This window comes from Nothoprocta perdicaria, unplaced genomic scaffold, assembly GCF_003342845.1.
Source record: "Nothoprocta perdicaria isolate Ctin4 unplaced genomic scaffold, notPer1 scaffold_61, whole genome shotgun sequence".
NCBI classification, from domain to species: Eukaryota; Metazoa; Chordata; class Aves; order Tinamiformes; family Tinamidae; genus Nothoprocta; species Nothoprocta perdicaria.
This window is the reverse complement of record NW_020455877.1, coordinates 796874-812979: the sequence shown is the minus strand read 5'-3', so window position 1 is coordinate 812979 and position 16106 is coordinate 796874. Positions and strand designations below refer to the sequence as shown.

The 16106-nt window shown below is 35.6% G+C and overlaps 1 protein-coding gene across 1 annotated transcript in view; it reads left to right on the top strand.

Annotated features, from left to right (window-relative positions):
• The window catches only part of LOC112956227 (liprin-alpha-2-like), a 154888-nt gene extending 139060 nt beyond the window's left edge, over positions 1-15828 (top strand). Inside the window, exons 3-4 of the mRNA XM_026049726.1 lie at positions 9309-9399; positions 15710-15828. Coding sequence (XP_025905511.1) covers positions 9309-9399; positions 15710-15828 — 210 coding nt within the window. The remainder of the gene's footprint in view (positions 1-9308; positions 9400-15709) is intronic.
• Positions 15829-16106: the final 278 nt, after the last annotated feature.

The following is a 16106-nucleotide window of genomic DNA, read 5'->3' as shown; positions in this document are numbered from 1 at the left end:
GTTAGTCAAGCCTTGATGATTGTCCACACACATTGTTAGCCTGTGGCACGCACAAGGTAATGAGTTTCAGAGTGCAGTGAAAACATCTATTTGAGTCATTTTAAGCTAACGAGAGTTACTTTACATTTTCCATAGGTCACAATCCTCCCATTGGTCTAAAAGGTTCTCTCTTGGTAAATTTGCTGTCATCCATATGTTTGCAATTATAATGCCTTCTGCAGTGTCTTAATAATGATTAAGGAACATACTTCGTCTGTGGGCTTACATGGAAATGTGGAATAGAAGATTTCCTTAAATTCAACAATTTAACTTCAGTTGCAGCTAAAAGCCAAACAAAATTGGGAGGCATAATTTAATATTGGATGAAATTAGTTTCATCCTATGTGTCCCAACCTGGAATAAGTTTGCTTCTGTTAAATCACAGAATACTGTTAGGAATGCAGTGTTTTCTGCTTTTTATTGAGTTTTATTTTTGTTTTACTATACTTATTCCTCAGTCATCTAATTGCCTGAAGATTGTCTCTAAATATCTCTAACACTTTGGTTATAGTTTGCTACAGGTGATTATCATCAGCTGTAGTCCCAACTCCAGTGTGTTTGGCCCCCTCCAGTGTGTTTGGTGATGTTTTATTTTTTTGATCTATTATTTTCCTGGTCATCAGTCAATTGTACACCTCTGAATTAGCATTTAAGATTTTTCGGTATCTTCATTCTTTCATATGAACATATTTATAGATAGATAGATAATTTATGTGATCATTATATTACTGTAACATCCTAGTGCTTAGCTAGGCAGAATGTCCAGGCACAGAGAATTTCTGTAAGATTTGGGAACTCTTTCTCCCCTAGGGCGAGTTTTTGTTGCTGCTGTAACTTCAGGGAATTTTAGTTCCCCAGTAAAGGAAAGAGTGTTTATGGGTGTATCTGGCTGTTTTAATGACTTTATCCCTTTTTTTTTTTATTCCTAGTATCCTACTCCTCTGGGGTACAAGAACTTAGCTGCCTTAGTCATATAGAAACATTTGGATTTTCAGCATTCCTTTCCACTATCATTAAAAAGATACAGCTCTCCTAACATATTTGGTTAGGAAATTTGATCTGATTTGGAGAACAATTATACTGAAAGAGACTGAAGGGAATATTACATCTTGAGATGAGCTCTGTAACTTTGAAATAATGCCCCATTCTGTGAGAAAGGAGCAGGATCTTATTTTCATTATTGTTTTTAATTGAACATCCCAAGGAGAGAATTCAAATCTTTTTTATTGGAGTAGTTCGGGTTTGGGATTTCAGCTCACAGCAGTCTTGAGCTGTGAGCTGTAAGCCTGGGTGTCAGAAATGACGGTTAAAAGGAGTTCTTAAAAGAGTGGTTTTTTTTTTTTTTTTTTTTTTTTAATAAGTGTCCTCCTTTAATGCCTATGGCCACACTCTCCTCAGTCTGCTGGTATTCACTTGCCACCTGCAGAGCTGGAGCAGTTCCAGGTCTTTCCTTTACAATTAGAATTTCCTTTATGTGGCTGTGTTTTCCTGGGGAATGTTTTTTCATCAAGCTCTAGTGCAGTGACTCAGTCATATCCCTCTCCTACCTGGCAGAGTCATCAGGTGTAGAAAGGAGCGTTTAAGCTATAGTTAATGGAGAAAAATAGGTAATTTTATATGGTCTTCATCTTAAAAGAGGTGCTGGCATAGGTTGGTTATGTCCTAAATGTGCATGTTTTTCCCCTTTGCTTATGAAAATAGTAAATTCTGCTGAACAACCAAGGACAGATAAATCTGTTGGTGCCGCCAAAGTCAGGGCAGAATTTGGTAGATCTGACTGGATAGTGGAGGCTGTATACCACTTTCTGAAAAATCATAACTTTATGCTTTGTGACCTTCTAGAAATGTAAAATCTTAGTATCTGCTCCCAATTTGATTCTTCAAGCAGGATACATTTTCTATTTGGTTTGAGAGCTACTGTTTGCCCTCTTTTTTTTTTTTTTTTTTTTTTGTAATTGCAAAAATACATATATATGTGTGTGTGTGTACATAGATAAATATATATATATTTTTGCCAACTGGAACAACTGCCATCCTGTCACATTTAAATGCATAAAAATGTAACTGTGTAAGAACAACTCAAATAGACCATACCTAGAAGAATGATATCCTGTTTAAGTTAGAGGATAACTAATAAAAAACATAGAATAGTTTAGAATAGTTTAATATAAACTTTTATGAATGAAATTCTGCCATTAGAATTCTTCCAAGTGCCTTTATGAATAAAATTGACTTGCCAGAATTGCAACAAAATAATTTAGAGATAATAACCGTCATATAGTAACACAGATTAAATTTCAGTTCCAGAAATCTACCATGCTGTTAAGCAATCCTGTTTGCACTTGGATTTATCATCTACTATATTTATTACTCCAGTTTCTTGCAAGTGCAGAGATTTGCTGACTTAAGAAACTGAGCATTAATTTTAAACAGAGTAAATGTTTATGTTCACATGAACAAAATGTGCAGCATTTAGTAAAACTGAGATTTTTATTATTATTGTGGTGTATTTTATTTTAGTATTTGTGAGTGTTGTTGTTTTAATTCTTGCAGTTCTATGGGTTCATAGGTTACTTCCATGCCCTGGTGCATGCAATGCAAGAGAGCAAGCTTTCTGAGGGCTAATGCAAGTAATGTCCCCTTTTCTAATAAGCGATATAACAGAGTACATTTCCTATTCTTTCAAGAAGAAATTATAGAAAGGAGGCTTCTCTTTTGCCTCTTCTTCACTCATAGCTTCTTGGTTATTTTGGGTGGAAGGGTCTCCAACTTCTCTGCCCTGAAACAGTCACCTTTGAGCTGTCTTTGCAAGGTGACTTCACCGCCTGCATCTGCCCCTGCTCCCCACTTTCTCTGATGACATTAGTGTGGAGCTGCCCTGGTCCCTGGCATCTGGCTGTTGCCCAAAGGGCTATGAACAGCTCAGCACAATACCCAAGTCTCATTAATTTGTCTTTGCAGCTGCTTGGCAGCACCAGAAGCAGCTTCCGTTCCTGAAACTGTGTAAATCAAAAATGTAACGGTGCCTCTCGTTTGATTTGGGAATGCTTGGGGTATCTTAAAGTCCAGGGGGTTTCTATAATGGGATGAGAAAATACTGTTGCTAAAGTATATGGCTTAGGCATATGCAGCAAAATGTGTATAGTACATGCAGCTCAATGTAAATTTATATATACGCACATGAAACCTACTCTGCTTGGCCAACATAAAATTCTGAGAGCTTTGTTTGCACAGTGCAATTGTGTTGTCAAGCTATAATATAAATTACGTTAATAATAATTACTATAAGATACAATTTTTTCATGTGTTGGTCCCTACCTATCCAGGATCTGCAGGATTTTGAAGATTCATCAGTGAAAGAGAGAGGGAGAGAGCCAGCTTGCTTGGAAGCTGGCCCAGCAGAGTAGCATTAAATCCCCTGGGAATTAGCAACATCATATCCCAGTCCCACCTTCAGCTCCAACAGCAAGCTGTGATTTTTCTGCAGTGTCTTTTCCAGAAGAATATACATTAAACACACAAGAACAGCAAACACACAACAAGCCACAAACAGTTCTACTGAGATGTGCTGCAGATCACAGAAATGGAGATGTCTATGGGCACCTCTTAGGCAACAGACTGAGAGAAATCAGTGCCACGTTAGCCGTATTTCCTGAGCTAGTAGAGTAAGGTTATAGTGAAAGTGGTTCTTAACCTATATAAAAATAGGGAATAGACTCTGAAATTCCTTTCTTGAGGTCTAGGATTTAGGCTGATAATCTCAGTAGATCAATTGTTGCTGGAATTAGAATAGGCAGAGTTTTAATCAAAAACCTTATTCCTCTTGGGTCATCAGGCAACACAGAGAGTCTTTTTATGTTTTCTTTTTTTTCCCTCCAACTTATTCCAGCTCTGGCTCTGAAGTTTTAAAAACACAGAGGAGATTTCTTTTTCTTCTACAAACAGATAAAAATAGATCAGAAAAACTGATCTTTATCACTATGTGGCATTAATATGCCTCAGAGGAAATTGTTATAAAGAAGCACATTGTTTGTAGTGGATACATTTCAAAAAATGGTTAAAACCAAAGTGGCGAGGTGGTAGAGGTAAGGAAGCATATGTTATTTAAAATGGTCTTTATACAGTACTTTCTCAGATAATTTTCAAAAATGGCTACCTACTAAGATAGTCTCATCCTGTACCATGGATTTTAGTTTGGGGAATAAGATGTCATCCCTTTTCTTTCAGAAGAAAAGTAAAATGATAGTTTTCCACTTTTTTTTTTTCTTTAAAGAGAGAGATTTTTCCCATTACCTCATATGTTTTATGTTATTTTTACTGGGATTTAAAGTTTTTCCATTTATAGTTTGGTATATTGAGAATTCGCCATGAGTTCATAAACTAGCATAGCATAAATGGTATAAAACCCAAATATGACAAAGCAGGCAAGGGCTTGAAGAGGTAGAACAGTATGAAGATCCCAGAGAGATGTAGGAGACTTTAAATTAGCATGAAGTTCTTCTATTAATGCTATAATAACTCTTCTTTAAATATGAAGGATAAGCTATTACTGAAGCTTGGTATCTGTGATTACAATGAGGAGTCCAACATCCAACAGATATGAGGCTTCTCACTAAAACATGCCTAGTATACTAAGGCAGAAGCCCCATGATGGATGACTTTCCAAAATTAATATTAAGTTCTTCACACAGCCAAATGTACCATTTAAAATAGCAGGAGAGATTCAAATGCATTAAATTTATTGTCAAGTTTGGTCTTCACTGGGTCTGTAGCCATTGTCTCTGTCTGAGCAGATGCAGGTTGAAGATTTAGACAGCCAGTAAGTCTTTGTCTTTCACCTAGACATAATTTTAATCACCTAAAGCCTCAGACAAACATAGAAGTGTCTTTAAAACCATGTTCATAATTAAAATGTCATCTAAATTATATAGGTATAAATGGGTAAGGGGATGTATCTTCCCACCCTGCTTTATTTCCCCCTTCTTCTAATAAAGGATTCTCTGTCCTTCTCTCTGTATATATACCCAGTCCAGTGTATTAAAAACATCAGGTACTGCTTTGATGTGGAAAATTATAAATACCATTTACTACTAAAGAAACAAAGAATAACCTAGGCTGGAAGTGATTTCTGGAGGTCATTTAGTCCAGCTTTCTCCTTCAAGCCTCCAAGTTACACCAGGTCACATAGCGGTGGGATCACTGTTATAGAAAACTGTTCGGCTTGTAAATGTGAATTTTAATTTACCTTTGAGATTATTATAGCATCCTTATAGTAACAAGCTGTATGAATAGCATCCAAGAATCTGTTTTGTGTCTGAATTCACATGATGATTTTTTAAGCTTAGTAGAATAAATAGATTCATACCATCCCAGATGTCTTCTTTATCTATGGTGCAACGTGCCACCATGATATGCTTTAACTATATTAATATCTTCAGTTTTAATGAAGAATATTTGCTTTGTAGCATTGCTTCTAGTCCATTACTCAAAGAAAAAGAGTTAGAGATTCTAGTTAGTCAGCACATGTGTGTGCGTGTAGGAATGCTTCCATGGTTATGTGCAACTTTTTCCTATTCACAAATGCATAGAAATAAAAAAAAATTCATAAAGTGATGAGTTACAATGAACAAGTTAGTATTAATTGGTTGGTTAGTTAGTATAATACTAGTTAGTATTATCTATGTTGTTGTCAGGAAAAGTAAATTAAGTTGTTTTCAACATGAGCTGAAGTGAAGATGCTACCAACTGATGTAGCAATGTAGTAATGTTAGGTGCATGAAATGCTACATAGGATCGTCCTTATTTTCTTATTCTTTCAAGTTACATTTAGCTGAACCTAATTTCCTAGTGTGAGTGGTCTGGGATTGTGGCAGGGATCTTTCTACGGAATTTTCTGACTTTCAGTGAGAATTAGTAGTGAATTTCACTCTGAAACAAATTTCTTGAGTTGTTATCCCTTATGTATTGTGGAAGGGATCTTTTTGTTTTCCTCCAGTGATGTAAACAAGAACATACCCTTCTATCAGAACAGCTCTAAAATTAGTAACGGATCTGCTCCTTTGGGGAATTTTGCCTTGGAGACTGGTCAGATGGTTTTGTAAGCATGGCCTGAGTAAGCTGCTTCACCGAAATGACACATACGCTTGAGTGGAATAAATAGCTCTTTTTAGATTTTGCCTAGTTTCATTTGAGTGAGTAAAATTTAAAATAGAGTAAGATACCTAAGATCTCTTTTTATCTCCAAAAAGATTATGAGTAGCATTCCAGTAAGTAGGTCCCAAATATCCAATACCTAAGTTAATAAAAAGGTCAAAGAATTGAGGAAGACTCTCAATTGGTTTCTTCAGTCTATCAAAACCTAGATTGTGTTTTGTTTTAGCTTATCTGAACAACAAACTCAATTGGAAGTGCCATGAAAAATAACATCAGGGATGGTAAACAGGTATACCTGATCAGAGGAAAAAGCACTGTTGTTCCATGGTGTAATCTCGGGAACACTCACATTAGACACTGTGGCTATGATAGACTTATTGAATTTTCAGCTATTTTTGACAGGTTTACAGAATTAGCTAATACTACGCTTTATTTTTGTTTTATTCAGGCTACTTGAATTAGCAGTATTAGATCTACTGGCACCATTCCCACTGACCTGGGAAGTCTAGGCCTCTTTGAGGCCTGTGGGGTTCATTAGTATTAGTTACAATTGGATGCAGTCTTGGAAATTCCAGCAAGGGGCAGTTTACCTAGAGGGCTGTTGTGCAGAGGATGCTTTTTTCCCTTTTGCATTGCAGAGAATGGTGTCAGATGCACCATAGCCTCACATGAGGCTTCCCTTATGTGAAATCAAGAAAAGAGAAAAGAAGGAACATAGAAACATTTCATGGTATTAGTTAGGATACAGCAGGAGAATCTATTCCTCTGTGTGTGGTTCAAAGTATTATCTGGAGAGCTCATCCCAAGCCATACCTGCATGTTCTAGACCTTCATTTTTGGACTTTCCTCTCCCAGCTGATCATGCTGTCCCTTCTGATAAACTTTACTGCTAATCCTTTTTTATCCCAGAGAGGAAATAGTAGAACCATAATAGAAAGCACCATGAATATTAATTATAATAGGTTATAATTACTAAGGTGACAAAATTCTAAAAAGATGCTATTATATTAAATTCATTCTTGAAAGGAATACATATTCTAATCGACATGCATGAGATGGGAATTGCTTCATTAATTACAAAATCCATAAATGAGTTATGCAGTGTAGCTCAAATGATTGCCTGTAAAATCTTCATATCACAATAATAAATATTATGTGGCACATATATTTCAAAAACAAGCAATTTAAAAGAACAATACAGATATAATTATTGTTATTTACTCTATTAAACCTGTTTTTTTAGCTACTGTGAGTCCATAAAATTACCATGGCTAGAAGGAAATGCCTTGAAAACACTGAAAGATCAGGGATCTCTCATTTCCACTCAGGTTAAGTTGCCTATACTGGCCCCAAAGAGTCCAAAAATGCAACACCTTAGATCTATCATTTGCTAGAACTGAGCACTGCTCATTTTAAACTTTTCATCAGACCTTTGGTTTATAAAAAGTACTTGTCCAAGAGGGAAGAGAGGTAAAAAAGGGTTAAAGAATAATTTGAAAAATTTGCTTAAAGATAAGACTAATGCTATTAGAATAGGGATGGACACCAGATTAATAAAGAGAGGGTCTATGCAGCAGTCAAAAGTATACAGTAAAAAAACAGCTTTTCATGCAAAAACCAAACAAAAATTGTTGGAAAGCATTATCATACATGCAATACTGTAAAAATGAAAAAATGTGAAAAAAATACATAAAGAATTTACATTTTAATCCAATTGCATTTGCTTCAGTGATTCTTTCTCTAGTAGGTATGAGTGTGAAAACACTGAAAATTTATTAAGTTTTGAACTAAACAGAGAGATGTTTCAGAACAATATCATGAATAGAGAAAGTGTATAATGTGTGTATTTTCTTATGCTGAAATATTGTTTATTTAAAACGGTGTCATGCTGACATAATGTGGGCTGGTTTTGTTATAAAATTCTGCAGCAATAATGGTATTAAAATTTTACCTAGCCATGATCCATTGAACTGACTGTGAAGCTGCTTTTCATCGAGAAGTTCATTCAAAAGTAGCTACATTATATCAAATGAAATTACCCATAAAAACAATATAAAATCATCATTAAAATGTTTTAAAGAAATTAAGAATGTGAATTGAAAGAAGGGAAGTTTGACATCATTAAGTTAAAAACTTCCAAGAATGGGCATATGGAAAGTTTTGCTTAAAAATCAAGATTTGCTCCTTACTGCCGTTCATGGCCTAATTGTCCCCTAAAACACTGAAAGTTAAAATTCTTTCCAATATGTAAAAATTATTACAAATTGCAGTGTGAAGTATATTGTCAATATATGATTAGTGCCTAGATGAAGATGCATATATGCCTGTGGCTGCTATTAAATACACTGAAAATGTGCATACGCTGGTTATTGCACAAGTCATGAGGTTAAGCCTATAAATAGCAATGGAAAAGTCATTATAAAACACATCTTTCAATATGCTGTATTTTTTTTCAAATATTTGATTCTACTAATAGAAATACTAGAATGAGAAGATACTGTCTTTTTGTTGGTTCTGAACCCCATTTTTACTAAATGGGGTGGTATATAGATCAAAAATAAAGCTTAGTTCAATGTCTACTTTGAGACATGATGAAGCTTAACTATAATTAGCATGATCCTTATGCTTTCAGCATGGGAAAAATCATTTAGAGGTTCAGTATAGGACTGGTTTGATGAATTGGCAGACAGGACAGATTAAATTGGAGGGTTGAAAAAGCACGGCTTAGGCCTAAAATGTTTTTAAAATTCCTACTCTTAATTTCCTCTGAAGTAAATACTAAGATCTAAAGAAATGTCAGCTGACCAGATGGTCTACCAGCCATGGTCTTGCTAAACTAGAATAGGTTCTAGGTTGGGCTCTGTAGAAAGAAATGGCAGTGATAACAAAACGGCCTTTAATGCTAAAACATATTCTCCAGGAAGCTGAGTGAACTTCCAGCTTTTTAACTGCACACAGCAGTGCTGTGTCTTAGGTGAATTAAGCAAGACACTTCAGCTTGCTCGAATGGTAATTAAGAGCGTTCATCTTCTTAGCATGGTGTAATTTAAATATGCTGTAGCACATTGCAAACTTCTGTTCCATTCAGCAGACTCTCTGTTGCCCCCTTTTTTCAGATGACGGTTGCTGCTGGTACGAGCATTGAGAATAACATTCAAAGGACCATATCCTGCCCCAATGTATGTTCTACGTATCTTGGATTTTTGTGTAATTTAAATGCAAAGCCTCATTATTTGATATTGAATTTGATATTTTGTTGCCCACAGAAATTTGTGCATCCTGAGGTTACTTCGTATTATATATTTCAGGGTTACTGAATATTGTACTACAAGTGAGGTCTCAGCCTATCAAAATGCTATATTGCTGTTACTTCTTCTGTGTGATTTGATGTCTCTGCTAAACAAAGACAATGCTAAGCTGAGTTTACCTTGCTTCCCTCCCAGCTCAGTGCTCCTGTCAGTTGATATCAATAAAACAGTAACAGGCAAAATGAAGAAAGCAATGAGAGGTTATATTTATTCTAGTTAACTTCGTTCTAAATTGAATTTCAAAGTAAAGATGTGTTACGCTAAATTTGGAAGAAAGGTAATTTCATTTTTCTTGCTTAAACAAATGTAAGCCATGACTTGAAATGGCAGAAGGGAGGAGTCATTACAGCTGAGGAAAGAGGATAAGAAATCTATTTTGTTAATAAAAGAAGCTATTTATTCACTTGTAGTATAATAGGTCATTTATCTTTTCTTTAGTAATACAGTTGATAAAATGCAAAATCATTGGACCAAAAATGAATTCAATACATTAATGGGGAAACAGTAATGGCAATTTGGGATGTACTATTGAGAACAGACTTTGGTGCTGAATTACTCAGAAATAGTTTATTGTCATGTAATGTGTTTAATAATTTATTTTTCTACCCTAACATTTTCTGGATAAAGATTATTATGTTCATAGGAGAAGAGGCAGGAGAATTTCTGGATAAACATTTTCATCACCTCAGTTTCCTAAGAGATATGATTGAGGCACAAGTGCAATATGCTTACAATTACTAATAGCTAAGAGTAAAATTAATGTGATTTAATATTAGTCTGTCCTTCCTTTCTGCAAATCATAAAATAAAATCAAAACAGTTTGATGAGCAGCTTAGTTCAGATGTTCAAAGACCATTTCCAAAATTGAAATAAGGAAAACCATAACTCCTGTTTTGATGACAGTGAAAAATCTTGCATTTACTAACAGACTAGATTTTATTATTTTCCTCTGTAACCTTTCCACAAAGTAAAAAAAAAATCTTCAGGGTTTCTTTAAGTATAAAGTTAGATTTCACTATTAGTGTGCACACACTAAAAATAAATCCTCTCCTATTTAAAGCTACTGCTTAGCTTCTTCCCGGGAGAAGATAACATAGCTTAATCACAGGTGTGAAACGTGTTTTTATTGTTGTTAATTACTTGTACCCAAAGTCATTTTCAAGTGGTCAGGAGCCTTTAGATTCTTGTTGTATTAATAGACACAAGAAACCCAATTCTTAACTCTTAAGATTTAGTTCATCTTATTATTCCCTTGCACCTCTTAGTTTTGATACAAAATAGGCACAGTTATGACTTTTATTTTTTAGATTTACCTTAATATACATATAGAAGAGTTTTATGACTCATGTCTCATGTGAGAGAATTTAAAAGTAGTAGTTCTACCTCATGGTCTGCAATTTTCTGGAGAGAAACTAGATGCTAACCTAAAAAGAAATGAGAGAATAAGACTTTTTTCCAAGAGAAAAAATAAAACACTGTACTTTCATATTTTTAAATATCCTACTACATCAAGTAATCATTTCTTAACCTTCAAGATCATTTCTTGTGGCTAACCATTACAAATTCGGAATTCGACCTCTGAATGTGGAAAACAGATGTATACAATGAATTGTGCAATGAGCTGTCTTTTAAGCCTTGGCCATCTTAGCAAGTAGCTTCAGGCATGTGAACAGCTGGAATCCATGGCAACACTTGCACCCGGAAAAATACTAATGTTTGTAGACATTTCAGCAGAGGAAACACAGCAGTAGCTTTTTTCTTCAACAACAGTTTTTAACCTGTAAAGAAGTAATGTTACTAGCAAATCAGGGGATGTATCAGATCCAATCTTGAATTTAATCATGAAAAAATCATAGAATAGAAGCAATAAGATCTTCCCTCAATTTTTGTAACGTGTACTTGATTGTGTGATCCTCGGCTAACAGAAGACCTTCTTCCTGTTCTCCAGTTTGTAACACTCGCTCAATATTATCATATTACTCTTTGTGTGAACCTAGTCCCTCAATTAGTTAGAATGGTGATTTGTGATTTTTTTTCCTCCAAAATCAGCAGAACGTGTAAAATAAAATAAAAGTAATAACCAAGAGTGAAAACATTATCTCCAATTATCCAAAAACTAGTAAAAGCTGCTTGTTATAGCAGTTAGGGAAAGAGTGAATCCCGTTAATTCATGCTTTAACAAATGCAGATTTTCTAATGAAACTGCTACACATTTCAAATGCTATCCTTTACATATATCACTGAGTCCTCAATTTAAGACAGAAAGATACCACTCATTTTCTTCCCAGAAAAAAAACAGATTTGATCTCTCAGCATTGTCCTTCAGAAAGTCATATCAGATTTGACTGAAGAAGAGTTCTTCAGCTGAAACAAGCAAACAAAAAAAAAAAAAAAACACAAAAATGCACACATTCAACCTCAGGACTTCATAAGCTTCACACTTGTAACTCATTAGACTTGCATGTAACAGTTTTGAGATATAACATTAGCTATACTAATTTGTAGTCATTAACAATTAATGGAATGCCATGTCTAAATGGTTAGGGAAATGATTATCAATTATCTGTATTAATTAACTATAACTGTTTATGTCTAGAACAAAATATGTTTTTTGTGTTCAGGCTTTTTTCCAACATCCATTTATTACCAATCTCATTTCAAAAAGTTATTAACTTCTTATACATTATTAACATGTTGTATATTCCCTATTTTTTTCTTTCACTAACATATGATTAAATTTGCAAAACCCTTTTAGAAGTTTAGGAAGTCATGATATCTTCCTTTGCAAAACCTGTATTATTTTGACCCTTCCTACTTACACTTACCTAAGCACTCTGTTATTCTGTCTTTAGTTACACATTTAGTTGGTTTCTTCAGGCTGAGTGGATGTAAACTATAATTTTTCTGATAACATTTTCTGAAGATTTGCTCCATAGGAAAATAATTTCCGTCAGCATCAATCTTTGAGAGAATTCCTTTTTACAATAGACCAACAAAGAGCCACAGTGTTTGCTCTATTTCACACTTCCAAGAACTCTCAAGGAAAAGAGTTCATCTCATGCTGATAATGTTTTTCAACTTGAATTCTGCAAGTTTCTTTTTTAATTTCATCAGCTTTATTTTGGATTTTAGAGTTAATAATAATCAAAAGTCATGTCAGATCCAAAATAATCCTTTTTGGAGCAAAATATAATCCTGTCCAGCAAATGCATCCATCTGCATAAAGCCTGTGGCAAAGGTGGAGAGGAGAAACTTGCACATCTGCCTTCCTCCAGCTGCTCTGGGATAGGATGGGAAGAGAAGAGAGTTCTGCTTTGCACGCTTCTCTTCTCTTTGAGGCAAAAGGAGATTCACCTTTTAAGGCCTTACACCAGTTGCAAAAGCAGATCCAGCTTTTGTTTTGGGAAATATTATTACTGAGACAAAAATTGAGCAGCAAGGTACCAATGTGAATGAAAGTGTGAAGCAGGTTGCAAATTGTTTTATTGGTTCCTAAGTCCTCTAGTTCCCTGATGATTACAATTATTCAGATTGCCATTCCTTACTGAATAAAACCCAGGCCCTTCAACTTTGTCACATGTAAACCTTTCTGTTATGACTGATTGTTCTTACACTAAGTAGAAGAAATACATGAAAGTAACAATTTAATACAGTTTTTGTATTGGAGAAAGCAAATTAATTAAACCACTTATTTTATTCCATTGAATCCAAAACCCGTAATTAACTGCATGAACCATTTAGACCTCAAAGTTTTAATAAGTGGCATTAAGTTTGTTGGATCTACAGTTGAATCTCTGTTTGCCTGCAGGATGAATTTTCAGTTATTGGGCTAAATTATTCTAAAATATTCTCTATTTTCCTGGATGTACTGTGTATTTCTGTCTTTTGGGAAAAGGAGAGCTCTAAACATGCATTTTTATTTAATTGTTTATTTTTGAGGCTGTGACTCTTTTTGCTCTCCTGTTTTTCATTGAAAATTGCTGTCAGAAGCATATCTCCAGTCAGTTCAGATTGCACTGGTTCAGCATTATAATTACATAGCATTAATTGATTGCATGCAGTTTTCTAAAAATCAGTTACTTAGTCAAATAGAAACACAGTATTTTTGATTTGGCTTATCTAGCTCTTAATCTCAGATCTAAAATCTGTTTTAGAGGTGCTTAGATTTCTCATTAGTATAAATTCCTTACATGAGAGAAGCTGAGTGAGAAACTGGTATTATTATAGACACGAGTAATACGCTCTTACAGCTTGTGCCCTTCTCTTTCTTTTCATGAAATAATAAAAGGCACTTTACTGCCAGATTTACTGTCTTTCATGGAAGATATCCGAACTCTTGCCCATCTAATATAGATACAGATTTTATAGATTGGCCTTTAAACTGGTGGCTTGATACAGCAGCAGTATCTTTTAAAATGAAACCCTTTCTCGTTAAGAAGACAGAAAAATTAATTTCAGTAAATGTACTCAAGGTTTACATGAGTTCTCACATCCCTGAATGAACATCAGACATTGATATATTCAGTCTAGTTGGAGGCCTGGGGCCAATGGCTTCCCCAGGTGTCAGTACTAGGCCCAGTGCTGTTCAACTTGTTCATCAGTGACTTGGATGAAGGCACTGCGTGTACCCTGAACAAGTTTGTGGATGTTTTCAAACTAAGTGGAGTGGACCTAGATAGGGACCTACACAGGCTGGAGTGTTGGGCAGAGAGGAATCTCATGAGGTTCAACAAGGACAAGTGCAAGGCGCTGGACCTGGGCAGGAATAACCCCAGGCACCAGTACAGATTAGGGGTTGACCTGCTGGAAAGCAGCTCCATGGAGAGGGACCTGGGAGTCCTGGTTGACACCAGGTTAGCCATGAGGCAGCAGTGCCCTCGTGGCCAAGAAGGCCAATGGGATCCTGGCTGCATCAGGAGGAGTGTTGCCACACAAGTTTGTGGTGTGGCACACACAAGTTAATGGTCAGACCAAAGAGGAAATTTTGCAAGCAGATACAGTTGCTGTCGCTGCATGACCTTCAGTCTCTCCAAAACAGGGACATTGATACCCCTTTCTTTCACAGCTCCTTAAGGTCCACAGTAAAAATGTACCCAGCAAAATGAAGAAGGAGATAGGAGCACATATTAGTAATTATGGTTTTTTTTCTGTAAAACATTTTTTCTTTCTAATCCTATAACCCTAAGTAGCAGAATGTACATCTGCATTAAAAAAGAACTTTGTAACTTTATAAATTAAAGCATTAACCAAAACCAGATTTATTTAATAAAAAAAGAAAGGGATTAAGTTCTTAGTACCTACAACTTCATAGACGATTAGAATACTTTAGATAGAGGCGGTAAGTTGAGAGTGCAGAAATCAAGTTTAAAAATGTTTTTCTGCCTCTTTTGAAAAAAATATACAAACAGAGAGCTTTGAGACAACTTTTAGGGAAACATTAAGCAAAACTTGTTCTATGGCAGTTGGCAGGTGGCTGTTTTCATGTGAAGAGCAGAAAAGCAAGGTTGCTTAAACTTACTGTCTGGGTCAGGTAGTAAAGGTTGTATGAGAGAGGGTGAAATGATATTTAAATGTGTGTCCTTGCCAGAATTTCTCACAATGTATGTATGGGTGAATGAAGATTTTTTGTGTGCTGTGACTGTGATTCAAATTTTCACTATTAAAACCTTGAATATTGAAACAGATCTTATTTAGCTTGAAAATCACTGTAGATTGATGTACCAGAAATCCACAAAAAAAAAAAAGATAAATAAAATAGGAAATCATAAAATAAACAGCTTGCTCTAAATGAGAGAGCTCTCCCATTCCATCTCCAGCTTTTCTCTGGGAGCTCTAAAAGCTTCCTGAGCTTTCAGCTCGACTCTTTCAGCTCTTCTTTTAGCCTTCCTAGGATTCAGGGATTTACCAAATAGTTACCTCTTAAAGCTTCAGCCTCTTTTTATGTGATCAAAACAAGGCCTTCCTGATACTTTAAATTTTGTGACCCAGTTGGCACTGTTATTTTTTCCTTGAGGAAAAGAAACTGTAGGCAAGTTTCTTTTCTCAAGCTTTTATCCAAACACCAACTTCAAAGTCTCTCAATGGACTAACTCACTAGCAAATAAACTTACTATCAGGAGAGCAAGTTTAGTTAGTACTTGGTCCAAATACATAGCCTGTGAAGTCCTTTACTTTGAGAGTGTAACTAATCTCTTCCCTTCATCTCACAGTTGCCATCGTGGGGCCAGCAGATCCCCCTGTGCAGCTCAGTATTCCTTCCTCTGCTCCAAGAGGCGGAGGTAGCAAACTAGCAGAGCTGCTGTCTTGCCAACCAGGCCAAGTGCCCTAAAACCTAGGGTAGAAAGAGATGACCTGCTGCAACAGGGGAAATGGGTCAATGGTGAAGATACGTGTTAGCATCGGCAAAGTCCTTAAGTGAGTGTCAGCACGAACTCGTGCTGACCCTGCTGTGTGCCCAGCACCGCCTTGCAAACCCTACCCAGCTTTGCAACAGCACCTGGGAAATGATGTTCCCCTGATTGGAGAGATTTGCAATTGCGAAAGGAAAATTGGGAAATTAATTATTATTACTTAATAATAATAATAAGATGGTTGAATGAGTCAGAT